The sequence below is a fragment of the Papilio polytes genome, unplaced genomic scaffold (genome assembly GCF_000836215.1).
Source record: "Papilio polytes unplaced genomic scaffold, Ppol_1.0 DF824047.1, whole genome shotgun sequence".
NCBI lineage: Eukaryota > Metazoa > Arthropoda > Insecta > Lepidoptera > Papilionidae > Papilio > Papilio polytes.
In genome coordinates, this window is record NW_013525157.1 from 4,702,042 (window position 1) to 4,717,010 (window position 14,969).

Genomic DNA, 14,969 nt, shown 5'->3' on the forward strand with positions numbered 1-14,969 from the left:
CCCGTTCTTTTATTACGATGAAATGTTGAAACGTAAAGTAATACAAGATCATGTTTAGTAAAATAATTTTATTATTGCTTATTTTATAAATAACATGTCACGATTTGATTCGACAATGATAATATTTAAATTGCATTAGGTTATGATAATTACATATGTTCGGAATTACATGGATAATTATAAATACAATTTTAATAATAAAAACATATGTTTGACGTAAATAACTTAAGCTATAATATTAACATGTGATGACCAGGTCATTTACTAAAAACAAATTGTTTCTGCTGATATAATCTAAAGATCTATTAAAAAAATCTATTTTCTCTGAGTAAATCTTCAAAATGATTTGTAAATGACATTTTTAAAATGAGTAAATTTCTATTAGTACTTTATATAAGATACAAATTGTTTATGTGCTAAAATATTTCTATCATAGGTATTTGAAATCGCAGATATAAGGCACTTACTTAGAGTTATTATAAAACTTTGACATTATAGTGACCAGGAATATAAAGACTTCACCATATTCAGAGAAAATATACAACTACTACAAAGAACATTATATCATAGATAGATTTAAACAAATACAATTGAAGCGTCCACCGACCCAAGGTTTTTATATTTTATCATGCAAAATCCATATACATAACGAATATGCTACTTTTATATTAAAAGTTAAAATATACTTAATAATTACTTTACCATTACTGTTCAGCAAAACATGGAGGGGGATAAAGTGAGGTCATTTTTTAAAGACACTATATCCAAGTTTTTTTTTTTCATATCAAGTACATATGCAAAAGGACGTTTGGACTTGTGGCGATGTATCTGGCAGGCGAAAACCTCGACGACGCGTGTCAGTTGTCGAGGAGAAAAGAAATGTCATTAGGACTCGAGACGTGTTAGTAAGAGGAACGTATGTTAAAGTACTATAAACATATGAGTCTTTAGACTAATTAAAAATATGATTATTGCACTCAGCATTTTATTCATTTTTGCTGATCGTAATTACCAATTAAGTTACTCCCTACAATATAACCTCAAAAGGCTTCTACCATATTAATTACACTTATGCCTATTAATCACAGAATGTACATTTTTAAACCGGTTACATTCAATAAATTATATAATAAATGTGTTAAATGCCGACAGAATCGGAGACACATTTCACAAGTCAATTACGTGTGTGTTTTATAGGGGGAAAAAATGTCATCTAACATGAGAACCATATCTCGTATTGACACGTGCAGATTATGATTCCGAGTCCAATTACTGACTTAAGTTAAAATGTGCGTGTTAATGTGCAGCGGGCAGCGTGCCGAGTGACTTCATGAGGTGGTAGCAGTGCGGCAGCCGGCTGCGGTGGCCGACTCGCGCCAGCCCGGCGGCGGCCTGCGCCAGCATGCCAGCGCGCTCGCCTGGCGCCGCCAGCACGCCAGCAGGCAGGTGCTTGCACGCCATGTACAGAGCTACTGCGCGCTCGCCCTCCCCGCTGCCGCCTTCCAGCGCGCGCTCTGCAACAGTATTACATCAAATGAGGGGCTTAAAGAAATTTTTTTTTTTTTAAATGCTTAGAATTTAAATTAACGCTTAGTAAGACTGAAGAATGTTTGAAAAAACTTTATTAGGTGCTTATGTGTTCTTTCAGATTATGTTCTACATCTGTATCAGATTTCAACGAGATCCGTGGAGCCGTTTTCTGGATATTTACAAAAATACCCACGAATCCGTCTGTGTGGAATTACAAATAAAATTTTGTAAGTTGTCCATGTGGTCTTCCCGACTTTTCGGACCGTTTCGGAGATACTTCGTTACAAACATCCATCCATCCAAACTTTTTGATTTATATTAGTAAGATTAGTATGTATGATGTACCTTTCCCGCATATGATGGAGGAGCGGTTGAAGCGCGGGCGCAGAGAGCCGTCCAGCAGCAGCTGCGTGCGGCGCGGCGCCGCGCCCGCCATCATGCGGCACACCGCCGACTGCAGCAGCACGCGCGACGTCACCCACTGCGTCACGCGCACAACATAATACATACACACGTTTCTCTTTATTTTCTACTTTCTATGTAGTGAATTTTACATATTTATTATTTCGACTCGTCGTCCGCAAATTTCTTAGCGCGGAATTTAAAGAAAAAGTGGTCGTCGAGTGAAAGATCTGCTAAAATCGGCCCAGCCATTTTTTTTTTCGACTATACATACGGACACTGCAAATTTTTAATTGAACTGTTTATCGAGAGGTTCTTAAGATGTTTATTTTCATTCACCGATACGACTGATATTAAACTATTTTTTTATATCAAATGAGAAGTAGCAAGCGGCCACTTGAATCCGCCGAAATGGCGAAGCGACCGCTTCTCATAAATATTCGCAATAGCGGATGCGTCGTCTACTATTGATCAACGGAGGAGGAGACGCACATAAAGAAGATATTCCTTCCTATTCGTTTCCTGCACCGTCAAATCCACGTTCCCTTACCATCATTTTCGTATTAAAAAAGGGTGGGCAGGAAAAGGGACTAAAGTTAAATATGAAAACTAGTACAGAGGTGACACTGACCGGCAAGGTCTGCGACAGCCGCCTCAGCGAGTGCAGGTCGCGCTGGAAGGCCTGCAGCTGCGCGTGCGGCGCCGGCGCGCCCGCCGCGCCCTCGCGCGCCTCCCACACGCCCGCGCGCACCTCCAGCACCCAGTCGCAGCACAGCACCTGCAGCAGCTGCCGGCACACACTTCATACACATCTCTGTACCGGCTGGGGCTCCACTTCTTACCCGTCAAATTAAAATATTATTAATTATTTTACGGTTTACTCACGTCGTACTTTTTTCCAGTGTCGGAAAAAATATGACGTGAGTAAGTACGGGTGGTGAATTATAAAATTTCTCACGAAAGTTTAAATAATTTAAAACAATATTTGTAAATACAAAATTTCAAAAATACAAATCTTTCCTCTTCATAATATTATATTAGTTTAGATTCTCTAAGAAATTTGTCTTCAACGCTTTCACATCTAGCACAAAAATTTGTAATAGATAAATACATTTCTCATTTCCACGTTTGTGTTAACGCACAGTATGCCGTTGCAAAAATCTAATAAAAAATTCCTAGATGACCATTGCTATGATCGAGGTGTCCTAGAATTTTAAAACTGGCAGTAAATGTTGGACATAATTTTTTTACACCTAATTTTCTTTTTAATTCTCTTCATATGTGGAGTAAATGGCGTTTCAAATAAGAAATTAAGATGTCTGTAGGCAATAGTAGTAACAGTTATAAAATAAAAACATTGCAATAAAACAATAACATAAAGATAATAAAATCAACATAACTTGCAGCAAAATAAGGAACCAAAACGATGAAAGCAACTAAAGCGAGAATTGCCTTGTAGTAATATTGCACAAAAACGGTAACAAGTGCAATGCAACTACAATGCACTCCCGCAATAGTCAACAGCCGCCTCCAAAACAAACGTCTTCAGCGAAGCTACATTAAAAAAAGCTGTCAAAATAAAAATAAATCGGCAAATTAAAAAAAAAGCGAAATAAAATGAAAAAATCAGTAATTCTAGCAATATTTTTTAACATAAAAAATTGTAATGCTTATTATATACCAATTTTTCATACAAATATCGAGACTAAATAAATAAAAATATATGGAATTTTATCTTACCATCATAAGTTGCGTTGGTTTTCTACAGCAATAATACGCCAACGAGTCCGCTAGTCGGGCTCCAGCAATATCACACATCTATACACAATAATTAAAAAGATAAAGGTTAAATTATGGAGTAATTAACACACACACTGCCACTACCATTTTAATATTAAACTCCAGTAGGTGGCGCTTAAAGTGTTAACTTACAAGACCAAGTACAAGTTCAATTATTTTGTACATCCTTCAAAAAGGAGAACCTAATATAAATTGACAGAATAAAAATATATTTTTTAAATTATCTTGTGTTTGATTTATAACAAGTTTCCAAGTTCACCGTAGATTTACACATTTTTATAATAAACTCATTTAATTCATACTAATACAAATTAATAAATTTAATTACACAATTTATAAAATAATGAGGTTAAAAATGTTAAAACACTAGAACAAAATCATAAATTAAATCTTTAAATCTATGAATTAAAAGTATCCACAGTAGAAAAAATCACATTAATCACACTATATAGATAAAAAAATATAATAAAATGGAGTATTAAACGTTAGTAATAAAAGCAAGGCACCTTGAGGATGGTGTGCGCGGTGGTCTCCCGCTGGCGGTCATGTGGGCAGTGCGCGAGGCTGAGCAGGCCGCGCCGGCTTTTGTACGCGGCGTGCAGCGCCCTGACACATTGTTATTACTTAACACAATAGTTATAATAACCAAACCTATAAACTATGCGACTGTTTATAAAACAATATCCAACTAGAAATTCTAACTCCGCCTGTGAGAAGCGCATCCATTCAACGGGCTGACTGATTATTAGATCATTCGTTTTATTTTCGAATTCCGATGCGAGACAATCGATTGTTCACTAAAATGACGATAGTAATATTTTCTTCGATAGATATTAACAGTACTCCGGCGATGTGTGACGGAATAGAATTTACGCGGATTTTACCAATAAAAAAATCTGAATGCGGAGGAACGATGAGGTACATAATTTTATTTATATTAAAGTTTTTTTCTTACTTTATTACAGTGTTATACTCTCTAATTCCAAAAAGTATTTTTTATTTATGTATTCATACCCCCGCAATACAATCTACGCGTAAGATAATCAAGTATTTTTCCCGAAAAAAATCCTAGATTCACTATTTTACATTACTGTGAATTTTAGCGTTTACAATTAGTTTTTTTTTAAAAAAACAAGTACAAGAGGACACACAAGAGAGGGAGAACTGGATGTTGCTCCATCGACAAGAAGATAACTTTATTAAAGAAGGTAAGAGTTTCAAGCCTGAACGGCTGAACGGATCTTGGTGAAATAAGGCGAGAAATGTGCTGTTCCAGACTATCCTCTATATCTAGAGGATAGTCTGGAACAGCACATTCCAGACTATCCTCCTCCTCCTCCAGATCCTCCAGACTATCCTCTAGATATAGATATAGTCTGGAACAGCACATTTCACACACACACAAACAAGAATCCCGCGCGGACGGAATCGCGGGCGAAAGCAAGACCTAAAATAAAAGCATTTCAATGAAATGATGCGAAAAATGTACAATTTAATTTATTACAAAGGTATAACAACCTACTTTGTCGCATCATACATTATCTGTTACTTCTCAAATCGCTTTTCGAGAATACTAAGACCCGCACAATAGGCCAGGCCTGTGTCGTGAGGGTTTTATACTGTACACGGAAGTTACATTTTAACGTCCGGACAACGAGGCTCTTTACTTGATAGGTTTTGTTGTTGTGAAATGTATAATTGTGTAGTGACCTGGGCAGAGGGTCCTCGCAGAGCGCGAGGTGTTCGGGCAGCGCGTGCAGGCGGTGCGCGAGCTGCGCCGCGCGCGCCGCCCCGCCCAGCAGCCACGCCGCCGCCACGCCCACCACGCTCGCCCACCACTCCATCACCGGGTCCCAGCACCCTGCCCCCGCCAACTTCATATTGTACATTTGGATGGATGGATGTTTCTTACTAAAGTATATCGTAACGTTTAATGGGTCTAGAGCTTCCACTTTTAACAGGAAACTCCGCTTTAATATATTCGCACCCGCACAGAAGACAGACTGCCGTGTGTTCCGGAGGCCTAATTTTAGTTATTTTCCCTTTCCACCCTTATCTTACAAGGGAAGGATGGGATCGGAATGTGGCTTTGACATTGCAAAAGACGTATAGAAAGTCAAAATATTCTCTTTAAGTGCGTCTGTCGATGAGGTTAGGAAGCGCATCTGTAATTGTAGATGTCTATGGATAGCAGTTGTTTCGCCATTTTCGCTGATTCACCTCGTTAGCCAACTCATGATATATCAAATTGCGATTTGGCACATTTATACATCGATATGTTGAAGCAAATAGTGATGTTGAAGTAAATATGAGTGGTAGAGACCGGTGTGTTGTGGCGCGTCGGTGGACACGTCGTCCAGGATGAGCTTGAGCAGGTCAAGCACATCGCGCGTGCTGCTGCGCTCGTCCGCACTCAGCAGCATCTGCAGGCTCTGCTGCAGCACCTCCACGTGGTACGCCTGCACACATAAAATACGTTTTAACAAGTCACTGTCACTTAATTATGTCAAAAATACGTACTTTTCAACAACAAAAAATATTTGATCTTACATTTGTGACATACGACGTCACAATATGTCAAAGGAAATATAGTCTTAATTTGTACAAACAAAACGCCTTCTGGTGTATTTAGTAATTTCATTATTTAGAGGAACCATAGTTATCACTTCACTTGAGATATTTTTCACATCATTCTCTCTAACGCTATTTATTGATATCCTAAACGACCAATTGGCGAAACTAGAACATATTTGTATGTTGTGATATTTTTGTAAAACATGTCTATACAAGGACGTGAGGTGGCGAACTAAACTTCACTACTAACATAGTACTTTTCAAAGAAGTTACCGGTGAAAAAATATTGTTCCCTATATCTAGTTTACATATTTGTTAAATGTGTTTGGTAGTAATGTAGTTGTAGCACTAACCCGCATGGCGTATGCGAGGGGGTCGGCAGGGCTGTGCAGGCGGGAGAGCAGCGCGTGCGGCGCGTGCGGCGCGCGCTCGTAGCTCCAGCGGCGCGTGCGCAGGAACTGCTGGCCGCGCGCGCTGCCCGCCCAGCGCAGCCGCACCGGCGTCTGCGACTGCGCGTCCGCAGTGCACCACCCGCACTGCCGCAGGTAGTAGCTGACACAGGGAAACATGCCTTCATCTATACTATTCTATACTAGTATTATAAAGAGGAAAAAAATGTATTTCGGAATGTATTTGATTTACGCAATTTTACTACTGGGCCGATTTAAAAAATTGTTTCGTCGTTAGAAAGGAATTTACCTGCGAGAAACATAGGCTATATTGTTAAATTTCACATGGACGAAGTCGCAAGCAACAGCTAGTACTTAAATAAAACGATTTGTACTCCTATGTAGATATTTCTTCAATTAGATAAAGAAATGATATTAAATCTTCCTATTTCTCTTGACAATATAAACCACATGTAATTCATGACACTGATATTGACATTTTAGAGTAAAAATTCAAGATTTAAGATTAAGTAATACATGGATAGGTTTTTAATTTCCTATTAAAACGTTCTTATATAGTTCAGAAACTCACCCGCACAACCAATTGCCGATCTTAGGCACGTAGTCCTTAAAGACGAGTGCTGCGGTGACGTAGGTGTCGGACATGAGGTGCCTGTTGCCGGCGACCTCGGCCAGGTTGATGGCCTGCAGCGCCAGCAGCACGCGCTCGCTGCGGCCGCGGTGACTGGACAGGATCTCCAGCTGCGCCAGCCGGTTGGACACGCTGGCCACCTCCGCCGCCCAGTGCCGGGTCGCGCGCCTCGCGGGGCTGCAATTACAATTTATTTATTTATTCATAACGTACTGCATGATTAAAATTCACAACCAAATTAAGTATACTATAGACAAAGAAAAACAAAAAAGCAGAAGAACACACAAATGACAGGTGTACACAGCATTTACAAATGATTTTTTTTTTAATAACAAATGTCAAATAAGAAGATTATCACAATTTATTCAGTAAACATTGGTATTTGAAGTAACGTACAGTATGTTGGAGTAATATACAGACCGCAGCGTTAGTTGCTGTAGGACGGTACGCTCCATCGGTGGAATAACGACCGCATGTAGGCGATAAGTCGTAATAATTTCGAATTTTGTGGATATGTGTCTACTGGAGGCCAATTCTAATGGTTTTTCCTATACCGTTATTATAATAAAAAGAAGCGGAATACGGAAATTGGTCTAGCAGGTTCTAGGGAGTCTAATTTGCATTATTCTTCTTCTCTTGTACAGTCAGTTGTATAAACCTATATACATTTACAAAATTTGAAAAGCCTTTATACTTTAGTCCCTTAAATGTTAAAAAATGTTAACGTCAAATGGACACGAACATCTAAAACCTAAGGCTACAAGATTAAAGAACTTTGTTAACCAGTTCAAATTGATGCAGCTGACTGTACATTGTTATTCAAGGTATGTTTAGTCGGCGGCTGAGATGACGTATGATAGAGTTACGTGAAGGACAAAAGCCTGTTGCGCCGACCCTACGGAAGTAGGATTAGGACGATAATGATGATGATGATGGTGATGATGATGATAATGTTTAGTCAGCTGTGGTGTTAACCTGTCAGTCCAGAGGTCGCCGGCGCGCGCGGCGAGGCAGGCGGCGAGCGGCAGACGCTGCAGCAGCTGGCGCAGCGCGGCGGCGGCCAGCGCGGAGGCGCGCGCGCCCGCCTGCACGCTGCGCCCGCACACGCTCAGCGCCGCGTGCAGCTCCGCGCGACACTTACTTAAGTCACCCTAAGTTACAATATAGACCACATCAAATTATACTCATTTAACATTAACCCTTAAATGCATGATGATGAATTTATACATCAGTCTTCTGTTCCACACTCGATAGAGTATTTAAAAGAATTTTTTTCTTAATATTTACCTTGATCTATGTTCAATTTACAACCCGTTTCAATTTAGGGTATTTAAAAACAAAAAGTCATGCATTTAATGGTAAGATTAATTCCTAAATACTTGTATGCTTCAATCTATGCTAATAGTATAAAGAGGAAAGATTTGTTTATCGTATGTATTTAATTCATGTAAAATGTGTTTGTACATAAATAAATAAATTAATAATAAATATACGTTGTCATGGTCTGTATTTTTTGATGCCTTTATAACTCCAATAAGTCTGGATAGCAAACACAATTTTAATACACTGTGTATACTAGTTACCGATCAAAAATTTTTGTTCACTATGTCTCCTCTATTTATTTCTTAAATGTGTTTGGCAACTCTATATAACTCTCAATACAAGCATTAAAAATACTTTGGGTACTACCAAAATATAAAATAATGATAATATCAGTAACTTTACCTTCTTTAAATAATTATCCGCTTGATGTTTATGTTTGTAAAAGAGACCGGCTTCTTTCGACTGCGATTTCGGTACAGAATCTCCATATACCAACAACTTTATGAGGCACAGTGCAAGTACCGCAAAGTTCAGTAAATATATGAAGAAGTTATTAAAAAACCATGGACCCCAGGATGTTCCAACAGATCCTGAAATATAAGAAATAAAAGAAGTTAGAATAATCTTTTATTGTATCAATGAGTTAACAACTTTTCCTTTCATTTTCTAAATTACAACTATAATCAAAGTTCAATCATAAAAGATTACTTACCAAAATTTTCATCTGACAATATTCTTCTCTGATCGATTCTAGTTGAATAGACAGTTGATGTTGATTCAAACATAAAAGCTCCGAAGAAGGCGCTGAATGGATTAAAAGCAATCAAACCAACCATAAATGCACAAAGTGCTAGCCGAGAGTGGTCACCCATTCCGATAACCACTTTAGAATATTTGTCCTCAACCTGAAAATGGTAATAAATAACATGCTTGTAAAATATAATTTTTTACATAGCGTTAAGCATGTTAACAAAAATAACAGTTATTTTTAATAGTTTTTCTAAGGCATAGCCCTGCAAAACATTGTATTTATTGTGAAATCTTTTAAGTGTTTCCGTGTTTAGTCGTGCCAATTTGTCCATTAATTGGGTTAACCAAGAGGATTTCTTACCCATTGGCCTGATAGAATCTATACAATCAATCGACTTGTAGGTAAAAAATTCTATTTTCATGGATCGCTAGATCGGTGGAAAACACCCAACCTTTTTATTGAAAATAATAATGCAACTTCATAAATGTGATTTAAAGTGAAATTCTATCTATACAGTCACAAAATAACACATAAAAATATAAATAGGTACCTTGAATTCTGGTGAAGATGGTGAATCACTGTCAACTGAATGCGGCGATTGGTAAGGTGAGGAAATATCACTATGCGGTGGAGTATACGCTCCTTCCAAAACTGGTTCCTTAACACCAGACTTCTGACAAGCCAATTTTAACGCTGTATTCTCTGATTTCAACCTGGTATTCTGATTTTGTAGATACTTAATGTATTCTATTGTCTTTCTTAATATTGCAGATTTGTTCAACTGAAATAATGAATTTGTAACTTAATTATGGATGTGATATTTGTATAATATTATCTACAATTTATCTATAAATTGGCCACTTTCATCCACATTAAATTAAAAAATAGTAAAAAAACGTTTCCTCTGTCACTGACTGGTAATGTAGCTTTTTAATGGGTCTATAATTATTGAAATCGGTTCAGTAGTTTTTTAGTTATTTCAATACATGCAAAAACACAAATCTTTCCTCTTCATAATATTACTATAGATTTAATTTCAATGAAATAAAATTGTACCTTTGCATCTTCCCCAACCAACATATTCTTCAATTCAACAATCCTATCATTAATACTAGTTCGATATCTTCTTTCAATAGCATTATGCGCACTTCTCTTCACCTCTTTAACTTTTGGTACACCTAAATTTGCCTGGTTCAATGCAATTTTATCTCCATCAAGAACTACGGGGATCCCAGTCAAAACCGTAGGAGTGTTATTACTTGCAAAGAATGTATGTATGGGTCTACTTTCAGTAGCAGAATTTGTATTGGTCAGAATGCTTTGAGTGGTGGCTGAAACAAAACAAGAAAAAATAGTTTCCACTCATTTTTATTATAATTATACACTTAAGATATTATAAATTATAGCAAAGTATTGTAACTCAACTTACCTTGAATTGGTTCACTAGTGTACATCAGTGTTTGTGTTTCTGGATTTATTATATTAGATCTCAAAATAACTGGTGAGTAACTTGGATCTTGAGTGTTCAGAATAAATGGTGTCACAGTCTTTGCATTGCTCGGTAACAAAAGTGGTTGATTAGGTTGATTGGTTTTACTTGCTTGAGTCAGTTGTGTACTTCCATCGATAGGAACAAATGATGTTCTGCCATCGGGAAATTGTTGTAAATTTGCTCTAGTAATGTTCACATATACAGGACTTTGAACAACTTGTTGAATAACCATTGGTTGCTGTGCAGTGATTTTCGTCTGGCCATGCTGTGTCACATCAGGTAATGGTGCTACATCTCTACTGTATACACCCAGTATTGGACTACTCTTTGGTTGTGGAACATTATGTGAAGGTTTACTAGTTTGTGAGTATTGAGAAACTAATGGGTTCCCATTATGTTTAGGTTGAAGAATTTGCTGCGGTTTTGTTTCAACTTTTGCGTTTTCAAGACACCAATCTAAACTCGGACTATTGTCCACCAATGATAGTTCTTCTTCTAATTTAGACATAAAATCCCCATCGTACCCATTAAGAAAATCTGAAAACATGCAATAGTTACATCATATTCGTTGATTTTAAAGATTTTTTTAGTGAAGAAAATAAATTACCTTCTAATTCAGTTATATCATCTGCATTGAAGACATCGTTAGTAAGAAGTAGTTCCTGGTCCATTTTAATTTATTTTTGAATACTAAATTGATTTTTTCTATTTATCGCAACATTCCAGAAAACTACAATTTTATACCTTGTTTACGTTTGGGACTTTAAGATATTTTGACAGAAATGAATTCGCCAATCAAAAGCAAGGTTGAAGTGGTGTGATTCTTACGCACTCATTCATGATTCATCAACAATATTTTAGCAATGTTACGAAGAAACACAATGATAAAAACCAATTACAATTTATTTTGTAACATTTTATTACCATTTTTCACTTTGGTCATTAATTCAAGTCAATACTTTTTGTTAAAATTAAATATTTTGCTCTTTTGGAGTTTTAGAATTCTCATCTTAATTTGAACAAACCAAAAGTTAGTGCAATAAATCCATCATAGATGGCTCTTATATATATTCTGGAAGCTCAGTGTGATGTGACGTTCATTCGTTTTTACGGGAAATAAAATTTAATTTTGTGTGTCTGTTTTACTGATTTTAAGGGTGTCTACAATGTAAATGTTGAAACGATTGAAACTTATAGGAATATAAATTTCTTCACATACATCATTTAAAATTGTGATCACGGTATGTTTATTATTTTATAATATTCTATGCACTGGAAGTATTTTATACGGAGACAAAACTTTACACCAAGACATTACTTATGATGTTTTTGACCGACTTCCCAAAAGAAGGAGGTATTCAATTCGTCGGTATATTTTTTTTTTATTTTTTTATTTTTGTAAGTATACAAGTATACATTGCCGGCAATAAATAAAGGTAAGTGTAGTATCTAGTAAACAAAGGTATATACCTCCTTACCTAGGTAGGTATATACCTGAGTCAAGAATATAAGCTAAAATATAAATAAGAAAAGTTTAGATCCTTGACCCATCCATTAAAAATCAGTAGTAATGTTTCTAACAATGTTATTAATTACCGCTAAAACAGCAAGTCCTGTTTCAAATAAATGTATGTAGGTATATTCTTGTTAGAAAAGTAATGTCACTTTCTATAGAAGGCGATCTTTTTACTTTTGAATACCGATTTGTTCTATGTTTGATACTATTTTTTTCCAAAACCATTTTATTGAAAATAGTTGACGACCTTAAGTTTTAATTATTCTTTGTAAAAATTGTTTATAACAGTTATTTAGTTCAATTTGGAACACGTATATGTCAGCGCCTAGTCATTGTTTACTAGCAAATTTACTTCAACAATAAGAACTACATTGTGTAGCTAAAAATTATCCACATTCTTTATTACATATCTAATATTTTTAGTAAAGATACAATTTCATTGAAATATAGCTTTAATATCAGTCACACACCCTATGCCATTATTTTCTTGATGTATGTCATTGTGACAAAGTTAATATGAATTGGACCTCGGTCTTTTTGCCCTACAGAAATCCTCTTGGAAATTACTCAATTTCGTTGGTAAATTTATTATAATGTAAACGGCTTGATTGTTTTTGAAAACATGCGTTTTTGTGAGCGTCATATCGGAAACCTCAGGTTTATTAATAAATGCCTAATTTCTAATTACTCCTATTAGAAAGTACGTCAAAAAATCAAAACAACGAATAAGATATTAAACGTTTAATTTATATATGTAACATTATATTATCTGTAAATATAGAGTTCTTATTATAATATGTAGTTACGAGATAAACAAACTCGCTTTAATTTTAACTAATTGTAAACATACATAGCCAACTACTTAAAAATACATAAGATATTTTGCATTCACAACTAAAATGAACTCTAAGTGCATAACATCATACTTAATATTATATTTATAGGCACAAAATAGGTATTAAAAATCACATAACATCTGAGTTAGTTAACAAAACATTGAGGTATATTATGACTGGACAAACATGAGCGTAACAAAATTCATTCATGTGTATCGAATACATGCGATGTACTTTCCTACAGGAGACTTGTACTCTGTTCTAATAAGATTTTATACATTGAAAGTGAGTACAGTGCATCTTTTGGAATGTCCATAACACGTCTCTAAACGAAGGCACGGTACTACGTCGCATCTCCGCGGTGTAGCGTCTGCCCAACACCCGACCAACTTATACATACACATAAGTAAATACTAACTCGTATCTATGGCATTTTCAAACTAGACTACAGTAACAAATCAGTCTTCCAATCAATTACCAAAATAATAAGTAAGAATAATATAATACAATTAACTTAAACATATTATCAAATGATTAACATAAATGTAAATTTATTTTATAGCAGTTATAACATATTTTCAAAATATAATATACGTCTAGTTATCGCACTGTAATCTACAGTTAAGGTTGGAGATGTGCATTAAGTTATTTTTTATAATTTTAAAACATTGATTGCGTAAAATCTCTAAATTAATTATTACGTATAAAGGTTTTCACGAGTGAAAAATATCAAGTTATCTTTTCATTAAAATTATTAGTCATTTAAATTATGTTAAAATATTGAGCATCCACACCTACTTAGTGATTAAACACGCTAACTCTAATAAGAAAGTTCGTGCGAGTGCAAATCAATCGACGACAACGTGAATACAACTAGGCATCAACAATGAACAATTATGGCAAATCGCAAACAATTACTATTAATCTTAAACCACAACGTTAGGAATTATTAGTTAGGTATTATAAATACGTCGCTTGTTGTAGTTGTATGAGCGCGCACTTAGCACGGTGCGCCGTGACGCCACGAAGACGTCGCAGTGGCACCGCACGGTGCTCCGACTAGAGCTAATCTGCAGCGAACGTGAGGTAATGGCGGCGTTTCAGTCTATAAACATCACAGTCGCGGACAACAATTGCACGATAACACGTCGGTAGGGCCGGTGAGGCGTCTCGGCGCGGCCGGCGCTGCCCGCCCCACCGCGCCCTTCCCGGTCCTAGCTTCGATTATGACAAACTTACTCGCTAATTAAAGCTAACCTAATCGCTAACCCATTAACAAAGACGTAAATGTTATAAAACATAAAAAAAAAACCAAAAGAGAAGAAAATAAACAAACAAAATCACAAAAGATACGCCACGCTGTCTGACGGAAATTTTATTTCGTCGACTGCTTTGATGACGTTTAGAAATAAATAGAATAGAAGAGAGGTAGAATATAAGTGGCCGCGGGGCCCATTGCAATCGCCCGGCCGGAGCGCCCGGCGGCAGCCTAGCGGTCGGTGCTTACTCTAACTTTGTACGCCTAAGTCAGTCTTTTCGAATGTTCGCAAACGACTTTAGCGGCGATTCAATCTCTTTCGCTGCTGCAGTCGAGCGCAAAATTGCGAGGCGGCACTATTACCCCGGCCGGGGGATCAGTGTCTCTGCGTCGCGCAACCGAGAGGTCCTCGACGTGGTCTTCGTCGGGCGGTGGCGTGCGTGGCG

The 14,969-nt window shown here is 36.7% G+C and overlaps 2 protein-coding genes across 2 annotated transcripts in view; both read right to left on the reverse strand.

The window, feature by feature from the left end:
• Nucleotides 1–83: 83 nt before the first annotated feature.
• Nucleotides 84–11,706, reverse strand: LOC106100733 (sterol regulatory element-binding protein 1). Its single transcript, XM_013279739.1, has 16 exons — nt 11,521–11,706; nt 10,851–11,450; nt 10,478–10,752; nt 9,972–10,202; nt 9,383–9,575; nt 9,073–9,260; nt 8,323–8,498; nt 7,288–7,524; nt 6,660–6,858; nt 6,056–6,191; nt 5,443–5,593; nt 4,239–4,338; nt 3,673–3,750; nt 2,564–2,719; nt 1,876–2,011; nt 84–1,514 (listed from the first exon to the last, which is right to left on the reverse strand). Exons 1-16 carry the CDS (start codon nt 11,582–11,584, stop codon nt 1,297–1,299), a joined length of 3,138 nt encoding a protein of 1,045 aa, XP_013135193.1. The 5' UTR covers nt 11,585–11,706; the 3' UTR covers nt 84–1,296.
• A 2,559-nt stretch (nt 11,707–14,265) lies between these two features.
• LOC106100358 (longitudinals lacking protein, isoforms H/M/V-like) overlaps nt 14,266–14,969 on the reverse strand; it is a 2,852-nt gene continuing 2,148 nt past the window's right edge. The window contains exon 3 of the mRNA XM_013279185.1: nt 14,266–14,370. Within this exon, the coding sequence (XP_013134639.1) occupies nt 14,266–14,370 (105 nt within the window). The remainder of the gene's footprint in view (nt 14,371–14,969) is intronic.

Bases quoted from the DNA above. Each gene is read 5' to 3' on its own strand.
- LOC106100733 (XM_013279739.1), bottom strand. From the start codon at position 11,584: ATGGACCAGGAACTACTTCTTACTAACGATGTCTTCAATGCAGATGAT. The intron at 9,261-9,382 runs GTAAGTAATCTT...CTTATATTTCAG, and splicing joins ATTGTCAGATGAAAATTTTG to GATCTGTTGGAACATCCTGG. The intron at 1,515-1,875 runs GTACATCATACA...ATACTGTTGCAG, and splicing joins CTCCATCATATGCGGGAAAG to AGCGCGCGCTGGAAGGCGGC.